Source organism: Sceloporus undulatus, unplaced genomic scaffold (genome assembly GCF_019175285.1).
Source record: "Sceloporus undulatus isolate JIND9_A2432 ecotype Alabama unplaced genomic scaffold, SceUnd_v1.1 scaffold_17, whole genome shotgun sequence".
Lineage (NCBI taxonomy): Eukaryota > Metazoa > Chordata > Lepidosauria > Squamata > Phrynosomatidae > Sceloporus > Sceloporus undulatus.
The window spans coordinates 2,913,680-2,927,997 of NW_024802939.1; the positions used below are offsets into that span (position 1 = coordinate 2,913,680).

Consider the following 14,318-nt stretch of genomic DNA (forward strand, 5'->3'; position numbering starts at 1 on the left):
TGTGCATTTAAGGTAAGGATGGGGAAAGGAATGCTGTTACAGCAACATTCTGAGGGATGCTTAGGGCAGCCTCCAAAAAATTCTGGCAGCATCTGAAATCTTTTTCTGCCCTACAGAACCACTGAACTGCTGACTGCTCACTTAGGAGGGAAATAATCCTGTTGTTAGTCCCAACTAAAGGAGACCTATTGAATAAATGGGATTTACCTATGCGTTGACTCACTAATCAGCAATTGAGTAACTGGGTCTACATTGTTTAGAACTAGCAAACAGGATTCAGGCTAATCTATCTGTTCACAAAACATCAGAATTATATATGCAGAATTATTTTTAGAAGGCTTGTTTTGTAATTTTAAGGAACTGAAAGCATTCTTCCAGCAGTTTCTTTTTAAAGCAGTGTAGAAATGATGGGACATTTGCCCTAAATTGGTTCCTAATGGGTCTTCTGGCTACATGGAGTTATTCTGCTGTGACTGACTATCCAACATAAGTGTGGGTTTATGGCAGTCAACCAAGAGTGGTTACACTGTTGTGTGAGGTGTCTTTAAACTGTGAGTGGGCTTCTATACTAGAATCATGAGCTGCCAATACAAAGATAAGTAAGAAAGAAATTGAAATACCATTGCTTTTTCTGAATCAAGATGAAAGCTTTTAATTCATAACAAAGTAACTAGATCTCATCTGATTTGGATGCTAAGCAGGGTCAGTTCTAGTTAGTACTTGGATGGGAGACTGCAAACAAATATTAGGTGCTGTAGACTATATTGTAGAGGGGAGAACTGGCAAAACAACTGCTGACTGTTCCTTGCCTACGAAAACCCTATGAAATGCATGGGAGTCTCCATAAGTCAACAAGAGACTTGAGGGCATGCGCACGCACACACAGACAATTGGCATCATATAACTCGTGGGATTTTTTTAAAACATGGAATTCTTAGCTGTAATATTGTAGAAAATGCTGCCATTAAACTTCTCTCCACCTGAAATAACTCCTGTTTTTCTCTCTGTAGTATCTCAGAACAACAGTATATAAACTATGCATTCAGGTAAAAATTAAATCCTTTCTGTATATGATGAAAAAACTGGGACATGTTTTGGTTTTCAGTGGAGACTTGGGGAGCAGGGGGATAATACTTGTTTTATTTACAAATATACAATACAACAATGTTACCAGAAAGCAGCCTTCCAGATTATGTTGAACTGCAACTCCCATAAATTCTCATCATGCACTATGATGGCTGGGGCTGCTGGAAGATGTCCTTTAACATCTGGAGGGCTATAGAGTTCCCATCCTTGAAGTAGATCATAAGCTGCAGGAAGCAGCATATATTCTCTTAGATCTGTCAAGAGATCTGTTGTCCCACATTAGATTTCAGAAGAGAAGTACAGTGGTACCCCGGGTTACGAAAATAATCTGTTCCGCGGCGCCCTTCGTAACCCGAAATCTTTCGCTAGCCGAAAAAGCCATAGGCGCTAGCGCTGGAAGCCGCGATTTTGTGCGAAAAAGCGCCGAAAAGCACCAAAAATTTTTTTCGTAAGCCGAAAAAAAAAACGTAACCCGGAACAGTTTTTTCCTATAGAATTTTTTCGTATCCCGGAAATTTCGTAACGCGGTGCTTTCGTATCCCGGGGTACCACTGTACCTTGTTCCTCCGATATGATTCCAGCTTTCCATTGATTGTTGGCCCACTCACTACTGTCTGCTCCTCAGCCCATCTCTTAAAACAACAACAACAACAACCTTTTGTTATTGCACAAACAGGACCAATTTTACTACAAACATCTCCAGGAGCAGTTGTGGATGCAGGACAGGCCCACAACGCATTCCACCTATTATTCTTTTGGAAGACAAAGTTAGATGAAGCACAGCATTCACTGCACCTGCTGAATTAGTCCACTCTGATAAGTGGAGGACCTTCAGGTTGATTGCACTAAAGTAAAATTCAGCTGCCAAGATCTGTATGCTTTTGTATATGGAACTGAGAAGATTTCCATCTAATCCTTTACTTCAGGCAGAAAAATGACTAGGGCCAGTCCTGTTCACACAGATGTATACCCCATGCATACTTATTAGAAGGGAATCTTGCTCAATGTCTGATTGCTTTTTCGAATGTGAACATTCTAGAGAGGACTCTGTGGGAAGAACGGATAGTTTCTTTACAATTATTCGAACTTAACAATTGTTTTGTTAGTCTGCAGGCTTTGATCAACACTTGCTTCATAGATTTATTCCAAACAAGATAGCAATCCCATGGCAATGTTAACATGCCTGAAAGCAAAGCAGCACTAACGTTTATATGCAATAACTACAACACTTGGAAGTCATGTTTTTAGTGTTATGTTTGGAGTATCATTTCTGTTTTTGTGTGTATAAGTATTGTATGAGTAATGTATGTATTTTTTTATGAATGCTTAAATATGTATGTATGTTTATATGTGTTTTATTATTGGCAAATAAAATCTTTTTTAAAAAAAGAAAGCAAAGCAGCACTAATGGGAAGAAATAATGCAAATACTGGAAACATTGGGATGTGTTATGGTATGGAATAATAACTGTAATACAGATCTTTAGGTAGCCTATGATGCTATTGTCTATGTATCTGTTCAGAAGTAATTCCCATTGAGTTCAGTGAAATCCAGTTATAGAGTCAGGCTCAAGATAAAAGTAATATTGTTGCAGTCAAGGCTATCTATATTCTGAGAACACTTTGTTATCCTCAGAATAGAACCGCTCTTTCCCTTCCCCCCAGTTTTTGTTATACTAAACTTCAATCTAAACCTTATGGCTGCAAGGAGAGAACATGAATATTTGTGGGCAACACTTGCTGAAACTGCTATAAAGACAGTAGCTGTGTTGTGATTTTTCCAATAGTAAGCCTTTGTCCATTTCCATTATTAAAAGATGCAGAATAAAATATGCAAAATATTCTTAATATACAAGGCTTGTCTTTATTCTGGCATAACATTTGATTTTTGTTTTTTAGAAGGCATATCTTTTACAGTCTGCTTATCACCCTATGACCATCAACCTGGAGGACATTATATTCCCATTAATCATTTGTAGCCCTAAGAGCCAACAAAATTGTTTTTATTTATAAGATCTTTTATTAATAAGATCATTTTGACTTTGTTATACATTAACAGTTAATTATAGAGCAGTAGTGCACTCTGAACAGTTTATGATGTAATTGGCCAAAGTAATCAGGCTGCAGTGTGAGAACTCTTAACCTGAGAAGCAAGTACAGTTTTGCCAGGGGAGAAAGCATATGCCTTCTGCAGCAAGGAATTGGGCAATCATATTACTGCTTGTGACTCTGTAATGTGCACACATAAATCCTACAGATGTTCAGAAATTTTCTGTTTACAGTGTCCGAAAGAGTTATTGTCAGGCTTATGATTTCTAAAAATAAAATTGCATGCAGATGTTTCTAATTATCTTTTGATTCAAAATTGCAGGAGAGCTGAAGTATTAAAATGGCAACGTCACATCTCATAGTCAATGACAGTGATGTAGGTTTTGCTTGAGGAATTAAGAGTAATATTATACTTCTTCTTTTTGTTTTTAGTATGGTGATGTTGGCTTTTGCATCCCACCCAACAGGTACAAAAGGAAAGATAATTCTAACTCTTTTAGTACTATGTGTTTATTTCACATCTGAGCTGATTAGAAGTACAGTACTGTTTACTTCATACATTCACATGATATGTAGATCTGTGTGTGTTCAAATGCACACATGGGTCACCTGTATGTATACAATCTCCGATTCATTTCAGTGAAGGTAGCTATCTTATGTATGCAGAGCCAGATCAATGTAGATTGTTTCCCTGTCTTGAAGTTATTGAAAGCAGTGCATCTGGCAGAGATATTCTGAGAGCCCATCAAAACACTCATGCTTGTATCATATTGCTGGATTGAGAATGCATGTAGATAAGAATAATCTAAAAGAAAAACCAAGATTCTGCAAACCAAAAATTGTGATATTTGTATTTGTGCAATGGAGGTGACTAAAACATGGATTTGGATTATTTGTTCTACCTGGATATAACCTGGTTCATCTCATCCTTAATATAGCCAGCAGATTGTTCTGGTGAGACTACATATGATGTTCAGAATTGTGATGTGCTTGTCTATAAATGTTGTCTTTCTGCTTTCTCTTCTTTGAATAGTAGAAAATTCAAAGCAATTCACATGTGATTTCCATTGGAAGGGAAAAGACTTAGAATTTGAACACTAAATTCAAATGTTTGAACACTAAATTACAAGCTATATAAACAGTGAATGTTCCTCTCTTCCCCCAAGTCAAGGTGGACTGTACCTAATGCCTTCCAAGTCCTTGTAAACAAAGGCACAATGATAACAAGTAGATGATTCTCGTTTGCTGCCCCTTCATAGTAATCCAGATCTACTCTCTGAGGCAGCTTCTTCCCTCTACCTAAGGGTAAGGTAACAGATAGGGTATCCTCTGTACCACATTTACCCCAGCATCTGGTCAGTTCTTCCAGATCCAAATTCACACTGGTACTCTCCTATTACGTGCTCTCACAGTTTTCTAGAAGCTCTATGCATTGATTTGTGGGCTTTGAGTCACACTCAGCTGGAGGACAAGCAGGCAATGGACCACTAGATTGCTGTAAATTATTTCAAACTGAGAGCCCAGCATTCTCTCTTCTGTTAATGTAATCTAAATGTTAAGGAGAGATTCAGATTTCCTGCTTGCATAAGTTTTTTTCTCCCTTCTCCAAAAGCAGGACTTAGCCAACTAATTTGGCCCTAAAGACTGAAAAATGTTACTGGAACGTTTAAGGAAACTTTTTTTTTAAGGACATTGCCTTACTCATTCCCATTTTACAGCTGTAAAGAATCTAGTGGCACCTCAAAGGCTAGCATGTTTTATTTGGCATAGGTTTTCAAGGTGTTCAGCCCACTTCATCAGAGGCATGGAGTGTAGCCTCAGATATTTATGCACATGCTTGGGTGGGAGGAGAACATGAGGGAAAGGAGTATACAGTACAAGGCACAAACATTGGCTGATTATCTTAACAGTGGATTTGAAAAAAAAGTGGTTGTGAATCCTATCATAGATAAACAGATTAACATGCATGGTGATAAAAAGCCTTTGATCTTGAGATTGTAAAAGGTAGAGTTGAACCTACCATTTTATGTAGGGTTGCCATAATTGTCCACTATTACCAGGGACAAAATGTGGAACAAATTCGAGACCAAACTGTAGGACAACTGCAGGACAAAACTCAGCTCAAAATGTAGGACATTTAAGAAAAAAATGGAACCTTAGCATATGGCCAAGGCCAAACTGACAGTGTATCAGTAGCAAGAGAAGGCATACTTAACCCTTCCATCTACTGTGGATTCTCCCCAGCAAAGACATAGTCCCCCTTTTAATTTATTTAATATTAATCCCTTCCAAGCCAGAGAAGTCCAGGAAAAGGAAATATGTGTGTCCAACTGCTTTGGATTCCATCCCAGACAGGGTATAAATTCAATATATAAATAAATAAGTAAAATGAGCAAGTACTTCTGCCTGCCAGTCCTTTTTTTAAAATCCTTCTCTCCCACGTTTTCTATTATCTCAGCAAACTTGGGGCTGGGACTGCATGTTTGCTGAGATTGTGTATATTTCCTTGTGGGGACATTTATGGAGTCCACTAGAGCACTGTTGCAGAGATGCAAAGTATGATTATCAGTTTGTTGTTGTCTGCCTTAAAGTTATTTCTGACTTACAGTGACCCTAAGATTAACCTCTCTTGGGGGTTTCTTGGCAAGATGGGTTTTTGCGTTTGCTATCCTTTGAGAGGAAAGAGAGTTTGAGGTCACCTAGTGGGCTTCCATGGTTGAGTGAGGATTTGAACCCTGGTCTCCAGAGTCATAGGTCAACGCTCAAATTACTACACTATGCTGGCTCTTGGAAACACAAATTTCTTTCATTGTTATGAGGTATGAAAAATCACGGTACAAATGGAGTTGAAATAGACTGTCTTTATTCAATTTGTTCTTAAACAAGTCTCTGGTCAGGTACTTAAATATTTCAAACATTAAGATACTTAAATGTGTTTTCCCCTCCATTAAAAAACCCTAAAATTGCCTTCCCAGTTCCAGTGTAGTTTTTTTTTCCTACCACTATTCAGATTTATGGAGGGAAACAGGCAATACCTATAAGTGTTTCCTGTGCCATAGCATGGAATGAAAAGAATGAACATGTTCAGTGGAAACAAATTAGTCCCTCATGACCATGAATATAAACATGGTGAACTGACTTCATGCCTTTCCATTGGAAACTGCAGTATCCAACATGGTTATTTATCATGTAGAAATGTATTCACTAAATGCATAATTCTCTTCATTGCAATCTCTTTCTGATCTGATACTGTATTAAGAATCAGGTTCTTCTAAAAAAAAAAAAGTGAGAAAGAATTGTTGTCCATAGTAAGGGCAAGCTATAAAAAGCTTGTGTTAAGGCCAACAGCAGCTAGTTCAGTGACATTCCTTTATAAAAAGTTAACTGTGGTTATTTTTGCAAAGCCCCACCACCACCACCACTGAATGTGTTACTTTTTTCCTCAGGTGATCTCTTCAGTGCCTTGGAATTTCCATTCCTTTACTTCTACAGGTTTCACAGCAGTTGCTTTGCTAGGTATCATTTTCCTTTTCTGTGTCAGTGGGCTTGTATATTTTGCAGTATATACAAACCATGACTTCAAACCATGAGATTCTTTCAGAATGTGGTAGCATGTAAGACATGAGCTATATGTAACCATGACTTCAAATCATGAGATCTTTTCAGAACATGGTAGCATGTAAGATAAGAGCTATATGTAATTTGCATTTCTGAACAGAGCCATGGCTGGTATAGAAATGCTAGTTATGATCTAGAATTAAATTCTCAGCCTTCTTCATTTCTCCCATTCCTTGAGTTGGGTTTCTCAAAGCACATATCTGTAATAACCCTCCTAGCATTTACGGAACGCCCAAATGATTCTGTCTGTCACAGAAGCTACATGGGGGAAAGCTACTTTAATTGTCTTGCAATTCCATATCCTTTTCCTACTGTAGTTGTTACTGAAATTTGATGGCAACTATATAGTCCAAAAGGTACAAGAGTGTACTCCTGCACCACAAAACCTGTCAAAACCTTTCAACTTTTGAGGGCTCTGTTGAATGGTTTTAAGGTTGTGCTGCTTGCTTTATGAAATATAATTTCAGCCATCTGGCTTGCAGCAGAGACCAATTTGGCGGTTATGTCAGAACTCACATGCAAGCCATGTGTTGCGCGCCTCTGCCATATCATGGCAGAGGATTCACTGAAAACATCTCTCAAGGGCTCAGCAGTATATTAATCCTTGTAAATCATGTTTGCAGTAATTAGGAGACATTAGGCTACAGTACGCAGTTAGTTTCTGCATGTGTGGATTTATTTGCGGGTGCATCTTATTTGACAGATTTTAGAAATTAGTTAAAAGAGGAAAGTCTAACAAATACCCCATTGATTTATGTGGTGACAGCTTGCTACATAATGGGAATTAAATTACGGTATTATTTTAAACATCTCCTAAACTTGTTGGATTAGAAATTGCCCCAAATATCTGTTCATTTATTTACAGTATTGAGACCCACTACTAAAATCGCCACACAATTCATTAGGGGTTCTTCTTAGGGCTTTCTAGATTGAAATATGTCCAAAACAGCTGATTTCAGTATTCCAGCATGATGCTCTTAAATGTATAAGACAAAGTCATATTGGCTTGTAATTAACAACCTTTATACATGTTTCAAAGCATACCAGTAACAACAGTTGTGGGATAGTTTCTTAGCACAATAGATTACAAGGAGCTATTGCAACTGGATTAATAACTGGGACCAAGTCTGTAGAGCTTTACCTTGGTTGACTGATGCTGGTTTCCAGCCTACCTCACTACTAAGAATTTCTTCATGTACATACTTACATGTTGGTGGGAAATCATGTGAGAATGTTTTTGATTGGGGTGCCCCCACTCTAGAATTTTCTACCCAGGAGATTCACTGGCCCTGAGTTTGATGATTTCTAGTCCCAGATGAAGTCTTTTAATGGTCTTCTAGCTTTAAAAAAGCTGTATTTTTGATGTGGCATATATTGGCTCCCTGCTGCTCTTTTGTTGCTTTGTTCTTTAAAAATATATTATAGCTGCATTTTAAAGCATGGGTTAGCTGCTCTGAGAAGCTTTTATTTAATAGAATAAACTAGAAATTTCTAAAGCAGACTGAGTCTAAAAAGCTGATGCTACAAATGTCTTTTTCTCCGTTAGCTTCAAAGGCAGTACAACATCTCTTTGTATAACATGACAGAAGTTATTTCAGTCTTTGATGTCTAAAGATGTCTGTGAACTCAGACTGAGGGAGTTGACTTAATAATCAAAGTAAGGAAAAGTTCTATTATTACAGTGACTATATGGGGAGTCAGTAAGTATAGAGGATGAACTTGACAGATAAGAGGTTTCCAAATTAAATTTAAAGATTAAACTCTGGCTTAGTTGGCTGTAGTTACAGGTTCCAATGCAGGGCATATTCTTTGGATTCTATTCTAGGAATAACTAACTGGGTGGTGCTTTGACTCTTATTAACAAAAAACCCAAATTAGAATTTTAAAGATTAAGCCACCAAAGTTATTGAAATTAGCCAAATTATAAGGCACATTTAGGATACCAGTCATTGATCTTTTCCCTACAAGATAAACTATGATATGATTTTGTCTATGAGAACACCTTGCAAATTAAGGGTTTTCAAGGTTAAAGGATTAGAATTAACAGGTTATGCTTTTCTCTTCACTGCTCCTCATTGAAATAATTGTTTCTGAAGGATATGAACTAGAAAATATGAACCATATTAATTGCATTATCTGTCATCCTCTGCAGTGGAGTACTGGGATTCTTTCTGACTTTTCACACAATGAAACTTAAAAACAACACATCCACAGGACAGTATGCAGCTTGGAGTTTCCTAGCAAAGGTAAGATAGTTACAGTTCACATTGGGATCGGGTTTTAAGAAATGATCATTTAATTATCATCGAGATGCAGCTAATTCTCAAGTTTCTCTAATACAGGGGTTGGGATACCTTTGGTTTTTCAGATGTTAATAGCAGCCCAGTCCAAATCCCATCTTCATTAATAATTGCACATGCTGGCTGGGTCTGGTGGGTTCCACTGACATCTGAAAAACCAAGGGTTTCCCAGTCCTATTCTAATGTGAGTAGTTTTATTCCCAGACATACTTTAGATCCGCCTTGAGTTGTTTTGGATAGGAATCATGCACCCTCCCAGATGTTAATAGGACTGTAACTCCCCAATATCGAAGAGTGCTGGATGTTGTAACAACTGAAGGGCCACACCACAAGAATGTTGCAAGGATGGAATCCTCACCTTAAAAGCAAATTCATGTGTAGAGGGGTGGTCCTAACTGGGATTTCATCTTTCATAAAACTAAATGTGATAAGAATGTGATCTTGTGAATTGTTAGTAGAACTGAGAAAGCCATATGTAGACTCTAATGATAAAACCAACACACCAGTATTAATCTATTGCAAAATGATGGAAAACTTTTGAATCTGTCCTGCATTGTTTCAGTTTCTGGAAACAACTCAGTGTTTAGCAGCAATTGTTTCCATGGTGTCTACCTAATTGCTAGCAACACTTTTTCAGAGATTAGGCTCAGAGTCTGTCAGGAATGACCATGGCTTAGATAAGACTATCGATTCACATTGCAGTTACATGTCTGTTGAAATCCTTAGCATCTTCTCTCCCAAGGCATTGTTCTTTGTCCTTTTAGTGCAGCATCTTCTGTGAATATCGCATGTCTTACTTTGTGTATGGTGCCTAATTGCTACTTCTGATTATGATTACTAAGGCCCTGTACAAATGGGCCATTTTGTACGTACTCTGTACATACTAGGGTTGCCTGGGGGCGTCTCTTTCAGACGCCCCCAACCCTAGTACGTACAGAGTACGTACAAAATGGCAGTGCCCTTTCCACATGGGCGCCGCCCTTACAACGTCACAGCCGTGCCTGTGTGCCTGTGGTGCCCATTTTGGAGCTCCTTCTTGGGTTTGTGTCGCTGGTGCAGCCTTTACATGGCTGCGCCAGCGACACAAAGGAGAAAGGGGCCCCTTTCTCTTGTTCCCACTGCAGTCGGGGTGTCCTTGGGGCTTGAAGCCCCAAGGGCACCCCTTTCCAGGCCGTGGGGAAGCAGCCTTTTGCCACTTCCCCGCAGCCTGGAAAAGTGGCGGATCGGGGCCTCAGGGCTGCTGCTGGGGCAGCTGAGGCCCCAATCTGTCGGGGAAAGGAGTGGGTACAGGTCTGTAAACCACCTAAGTTGGTTTTGCACTGTAGGGGGCAGAGGAGGTTTCCTTTTGTACATCACCAAATTGGAGCCTAGCCAGTCATATTCCCTTCTCAAACCTGACTAATGTGGTATGGAACAGAAAAATCTGCTTTGAAAAATTCAGCATGGGGAGAGAGCCTAAACTTGAGGTTTTGTGGCAGTCATTGATTCACAGTTGTAAATTTGCCTTGTTTCAGATGTATGCTGTCTTAAACTAGTTTATATGATGTGGTCTTTTAGTTTAGGTTAATCTGTTGGATGTCTATCATACATGTAACTTGTACTGATCGGCTTCATCACCATGTGGAGATCTGTTAAAGACAAGATAGTGTTAACACAGACGTAAGCAAATGCCAGAGATTGGAGGACTACATTGGCCCCCTGTGGCATCTTGGGGCATTTTCAGAACATATAATCATTTAGCTTCAGCCATGAGCCTTCAGGTGATGTTCTGGGACCAGGGAATTGTTATGCTGGGTAGGTGTCCTTTGGCCCTCCAAATACTACTAGACTCCAGTTCCCATTCTAACTCAGGCTGATGGGAGCTGGAAGCCAATGGCTTCTGGAGGACCACAAATTCCCTACCCATAAGATACAGGATTTCAGCCAATGTCTTTTAATTCAAGATATATACCGGATATACTTGATTATATGTCGACCTCATATATAAGTCAAGGGCAGGTTTTGGGGCCAAAATTATGCATTTTGATATGACCCATGCATAAGTCGAGGGTAAAACTTAGGGGCATGTAATAAAGGATGTAAAAGATGAAACAAAGGAAAAAATTGCCGAAGAACCTAACAAAATTCCCGCAGGCATAACTATTTGTGCCAAAGGATGGCTGGATGAGAGAGTAAAGGTGGACCAGTGCTTCTAGGGCATATATATATATATAGATAGAATTGAAATACAGTACTTACATTGACCCATGGATAAGTCAACTCAGGTTTTTTGGGTCAATTTTTTAACCTAAATTTCTAGACTTATACATGAGTATATATGGTGCACTTCATAAATTATAGTGTGTTCAGTGTAATTAATCAAAATTTGACAATGCAGCTGCCATTCTATTTTAATATCTGAAGAGGATGTAGAGAAAACGATTGATGCAACTTACTTGTTGCAGCTGTAAGTGTCGGCTTTTAGTTGTTTCCATAGAGACAGCTTGATAATAGCTTTGTAGCATCCAGCATTAATTATCCAGCACTGGAACTGCTGCAACGTCCTCAAAACAGTCTCCATAACAACACCTTGGTGTTTGATATGATCATTAAATTTGTTGATAAAATAGAAGTATGTGCCCTGATATTTAAAAATAAATGATCAGTAGAAATCTTTTTCACAAGAGGGTGATCATAGTTCAGAGAGTTTGAGTGCAGAAAAAATGTGCAAAAATGTACAAAATTATAATTATAACATTTATTTTTCTTTTAAAAGACTTTCAGTAGATTAATTCAACACAGTTATCTAAAGAGAATGCTCAGGAAGACATCTAGTTGTTGGAAGCTGGGCTGTAATATGCTATAGGCAAAGGTAGAAGCATGTTAGGTGGCTATGTTTCGTCATCCCAAGTAACAGTAGTGATCACTACTTTATACAGCACTACCAGTTTGTAAAAAAGGCTTGTAAAATATGGTAAGCTGCCTAGGGGTCAAGGAAAAGAAGGAAATTACAGTACTGAGTTATAAGAGCCTTGCAGAGGAAGAAATTGGCAAAGCCACCTCTGAGTATTCTTAGCCTAAGAAAACCCTATTAGGTTCATGAGATCACTATAAGTCAACTTGAATGCTTGTGCATGTACACACATATATGTTATATGGACCTTATCTCTGTCTTGTTGAATTTTGTTAGCTGCCCTGAATCCTGGGGCTGTGCAAAGGATAGGACACAAACATACAAAACACTAAGAATAAGAGTAATACATGTAACCAATAGCAACAGTGAAGTTATAATATTCCTCTCCTTCTCTCCCAATATACAGTGATAACTACTTCTCACTGACTTCATGTGCAAGACTATGCAGGCTTCCTCAACCTGGTGACTTTTGTATGCGTTGAGAATAAAATGTCCAGAGGTTTAATTTAACTCATCTGGAGGGCATCAGGTTGAGGAAGACTGAAAGATCCAGGCTGAGGGGCATGAATGAAAAAAATGCCTTCATGACCAATGCCCAGCCAGTCATAATTGCTGCTGTTGTTGCATGCCTCCAGGTAATTTCTGACCCTAAGGTAACCTATCATGGGATTTTCTTGGCAAGATTTGTTCAAAGTGGGTTGTCATTGCCTTCATCTGAGACTGAGTGTGACTTGTTCAAAATTATCCAGTGGGTTTCCATGACCAAGCAGGGATTCGAACCCTATTTTTCCAAAGTCTTAATCCAACACTCAAACCACTATAGCATGCTGGCTCTGCCAACCATAATGATTTCAATTTATACAAGCTAATTATAAATTCTGACTCCCTGTGCTTCTTTGTTCCTGCCGTCTAGTTTCATTTTTACATCCCTGGCAAGAATGAGAAAGAATTCCAGGATCTATCAAATCTAAATGTCTCACTAAAAATTATGTTCCACAAAATAGATTCCACCCCCACTTTGGCACTCCAGTGTTTTTATTTAGTCTCTTGCTCTTGAACTTCCCAAACTTTCTTGAAGTTGAACAATGATTCATAGACATATCTGTGAATGAATAGAAAGAATAACAAATACTGGTCTGGGAATAATTTCCATTGCAAATTTGCAAGTGCAGATTCCAGATGTCTACTGAACTAAGCACGGAAGAATATGCTAGTTAAGAATATTTTAAAATTGTATATACATTTGTCTTCAAAGAAAATGCTGTTATATTTCACCAATTCAATAGGCTAAACTTCATTTCAAGTGTTTTTCAAGTGTTATGCTTGCTTCCAAATCTTACTTCAAAATCTGTTATTCTGTCTAATTGCAAATTAAATTGGGCATGGGTTAGGGGAGAAGTGCTGTGAAGACAACAGGCTAGAACTAGGGAAGGGTAGTAGGTCAGCCTTATGCTATCTCTCTTTCTGGTCTTCCTCCTGTTAGGGGCTACTTTGGTTGCCATGCCAATAACCCAATAGATATTAAGGTGCTGGTTGGAAAGGGAAAAATTACTATCAGACAATCTGATATGACTAGCATTACTCAAAGTTCTAGTGGATGAAAGTGGTGGGATTCATTTGTCTTGGCTGTGTCCATTTTGATCCCTGATACACCGATGTGCCCTCGCTGTCATGGGGGTGGCTATCAAAGATACCATTAAAAAGAATATTAAGATTCAACCAGAACTTAGAAAAGTTTCCCCCCCTGTCAACTCTGAGAACACTCCTGCCAGAATTATAGTAAAACAGTGACTTTTCCAAGCACATATATAACACACAACACAACTTTTTATTTTATTTTATCACCTTTTTCCTTGTCCAAATTTTGTCAGTTGCCTTCTCACCCAACATGCACCTGAATACCAGCTGGGTTTCAAATGTGTATTTTCCTCTTATTCTGAAGAAAATTTACAGTGTAAGAACTCGGATACAAAAAACTGAGCACCTTTCCACAAGAGCATTATTCTTTAGAGCAGTCCTCTCCCCCTAATCCCCTCTATATGTTTAAGATTACAGCTTCCACCATCCTCCACCAGCATGGCTGTTTGCCATAGAGAATACCAAGTGGGGAATGGCTGTCTGAGAAGGACTGACCCAACTGACTTTCATTTGAGGATTGGACTATTCCAGGGGAGTAAATATCATATTCCCATCTAGGGTATACATCAGAGGTGGGGAAACTTTTACCAACCTGATATTTTGGTCTACAACTCTTGAACAGTTCTTTATCATTGATCCTGCTCTCCAGAGTTTCTTGAAGTTGAAATCCAAAACAATTGGTGAGCCAAATATTCCCTACCCTGGTACACAGTATGCAAAGGGATCTTGTAGCAC

The 14,318-nt window shown here is 38.6% G+C and overlaps 1 protein-coding gene across 3 annotated transcripts in view; it reads left to right on the top strand.

Annotated features, from left to right (window-relative positions):
• Window positions 1–14,318, top strand: part of LOC121917424 (transmembrane protein 241-like) — a 47,745-nt gene that overhangs the window by 25,114 nt on the left and 8,313 nt on the right. For all 3 annotated transcript variants that reach the window (XM_042443377.1, XM_042443376.1, XM_042443375.1), the window contains 4 exons: window positions 1,011–1,046; window positions 3,567–3,601; window positions 6,581–6,650; window positions 8,905–8,998. In XM_042443377.1, coding sequence (XP_042299311.1) covers window positions 1,011–1,046; window positions 3,567–3,601; window positions 6,581–6,650; window positions 8,905–8,998 — 235 coding nt within the window. The remainder of the gene's footprint in view (window positions 1–1,010; window positions 1,047–3,566; window positions 3,602–6,580; window positions 6,651–8,904; window positions 8,999–14,318) is intronic.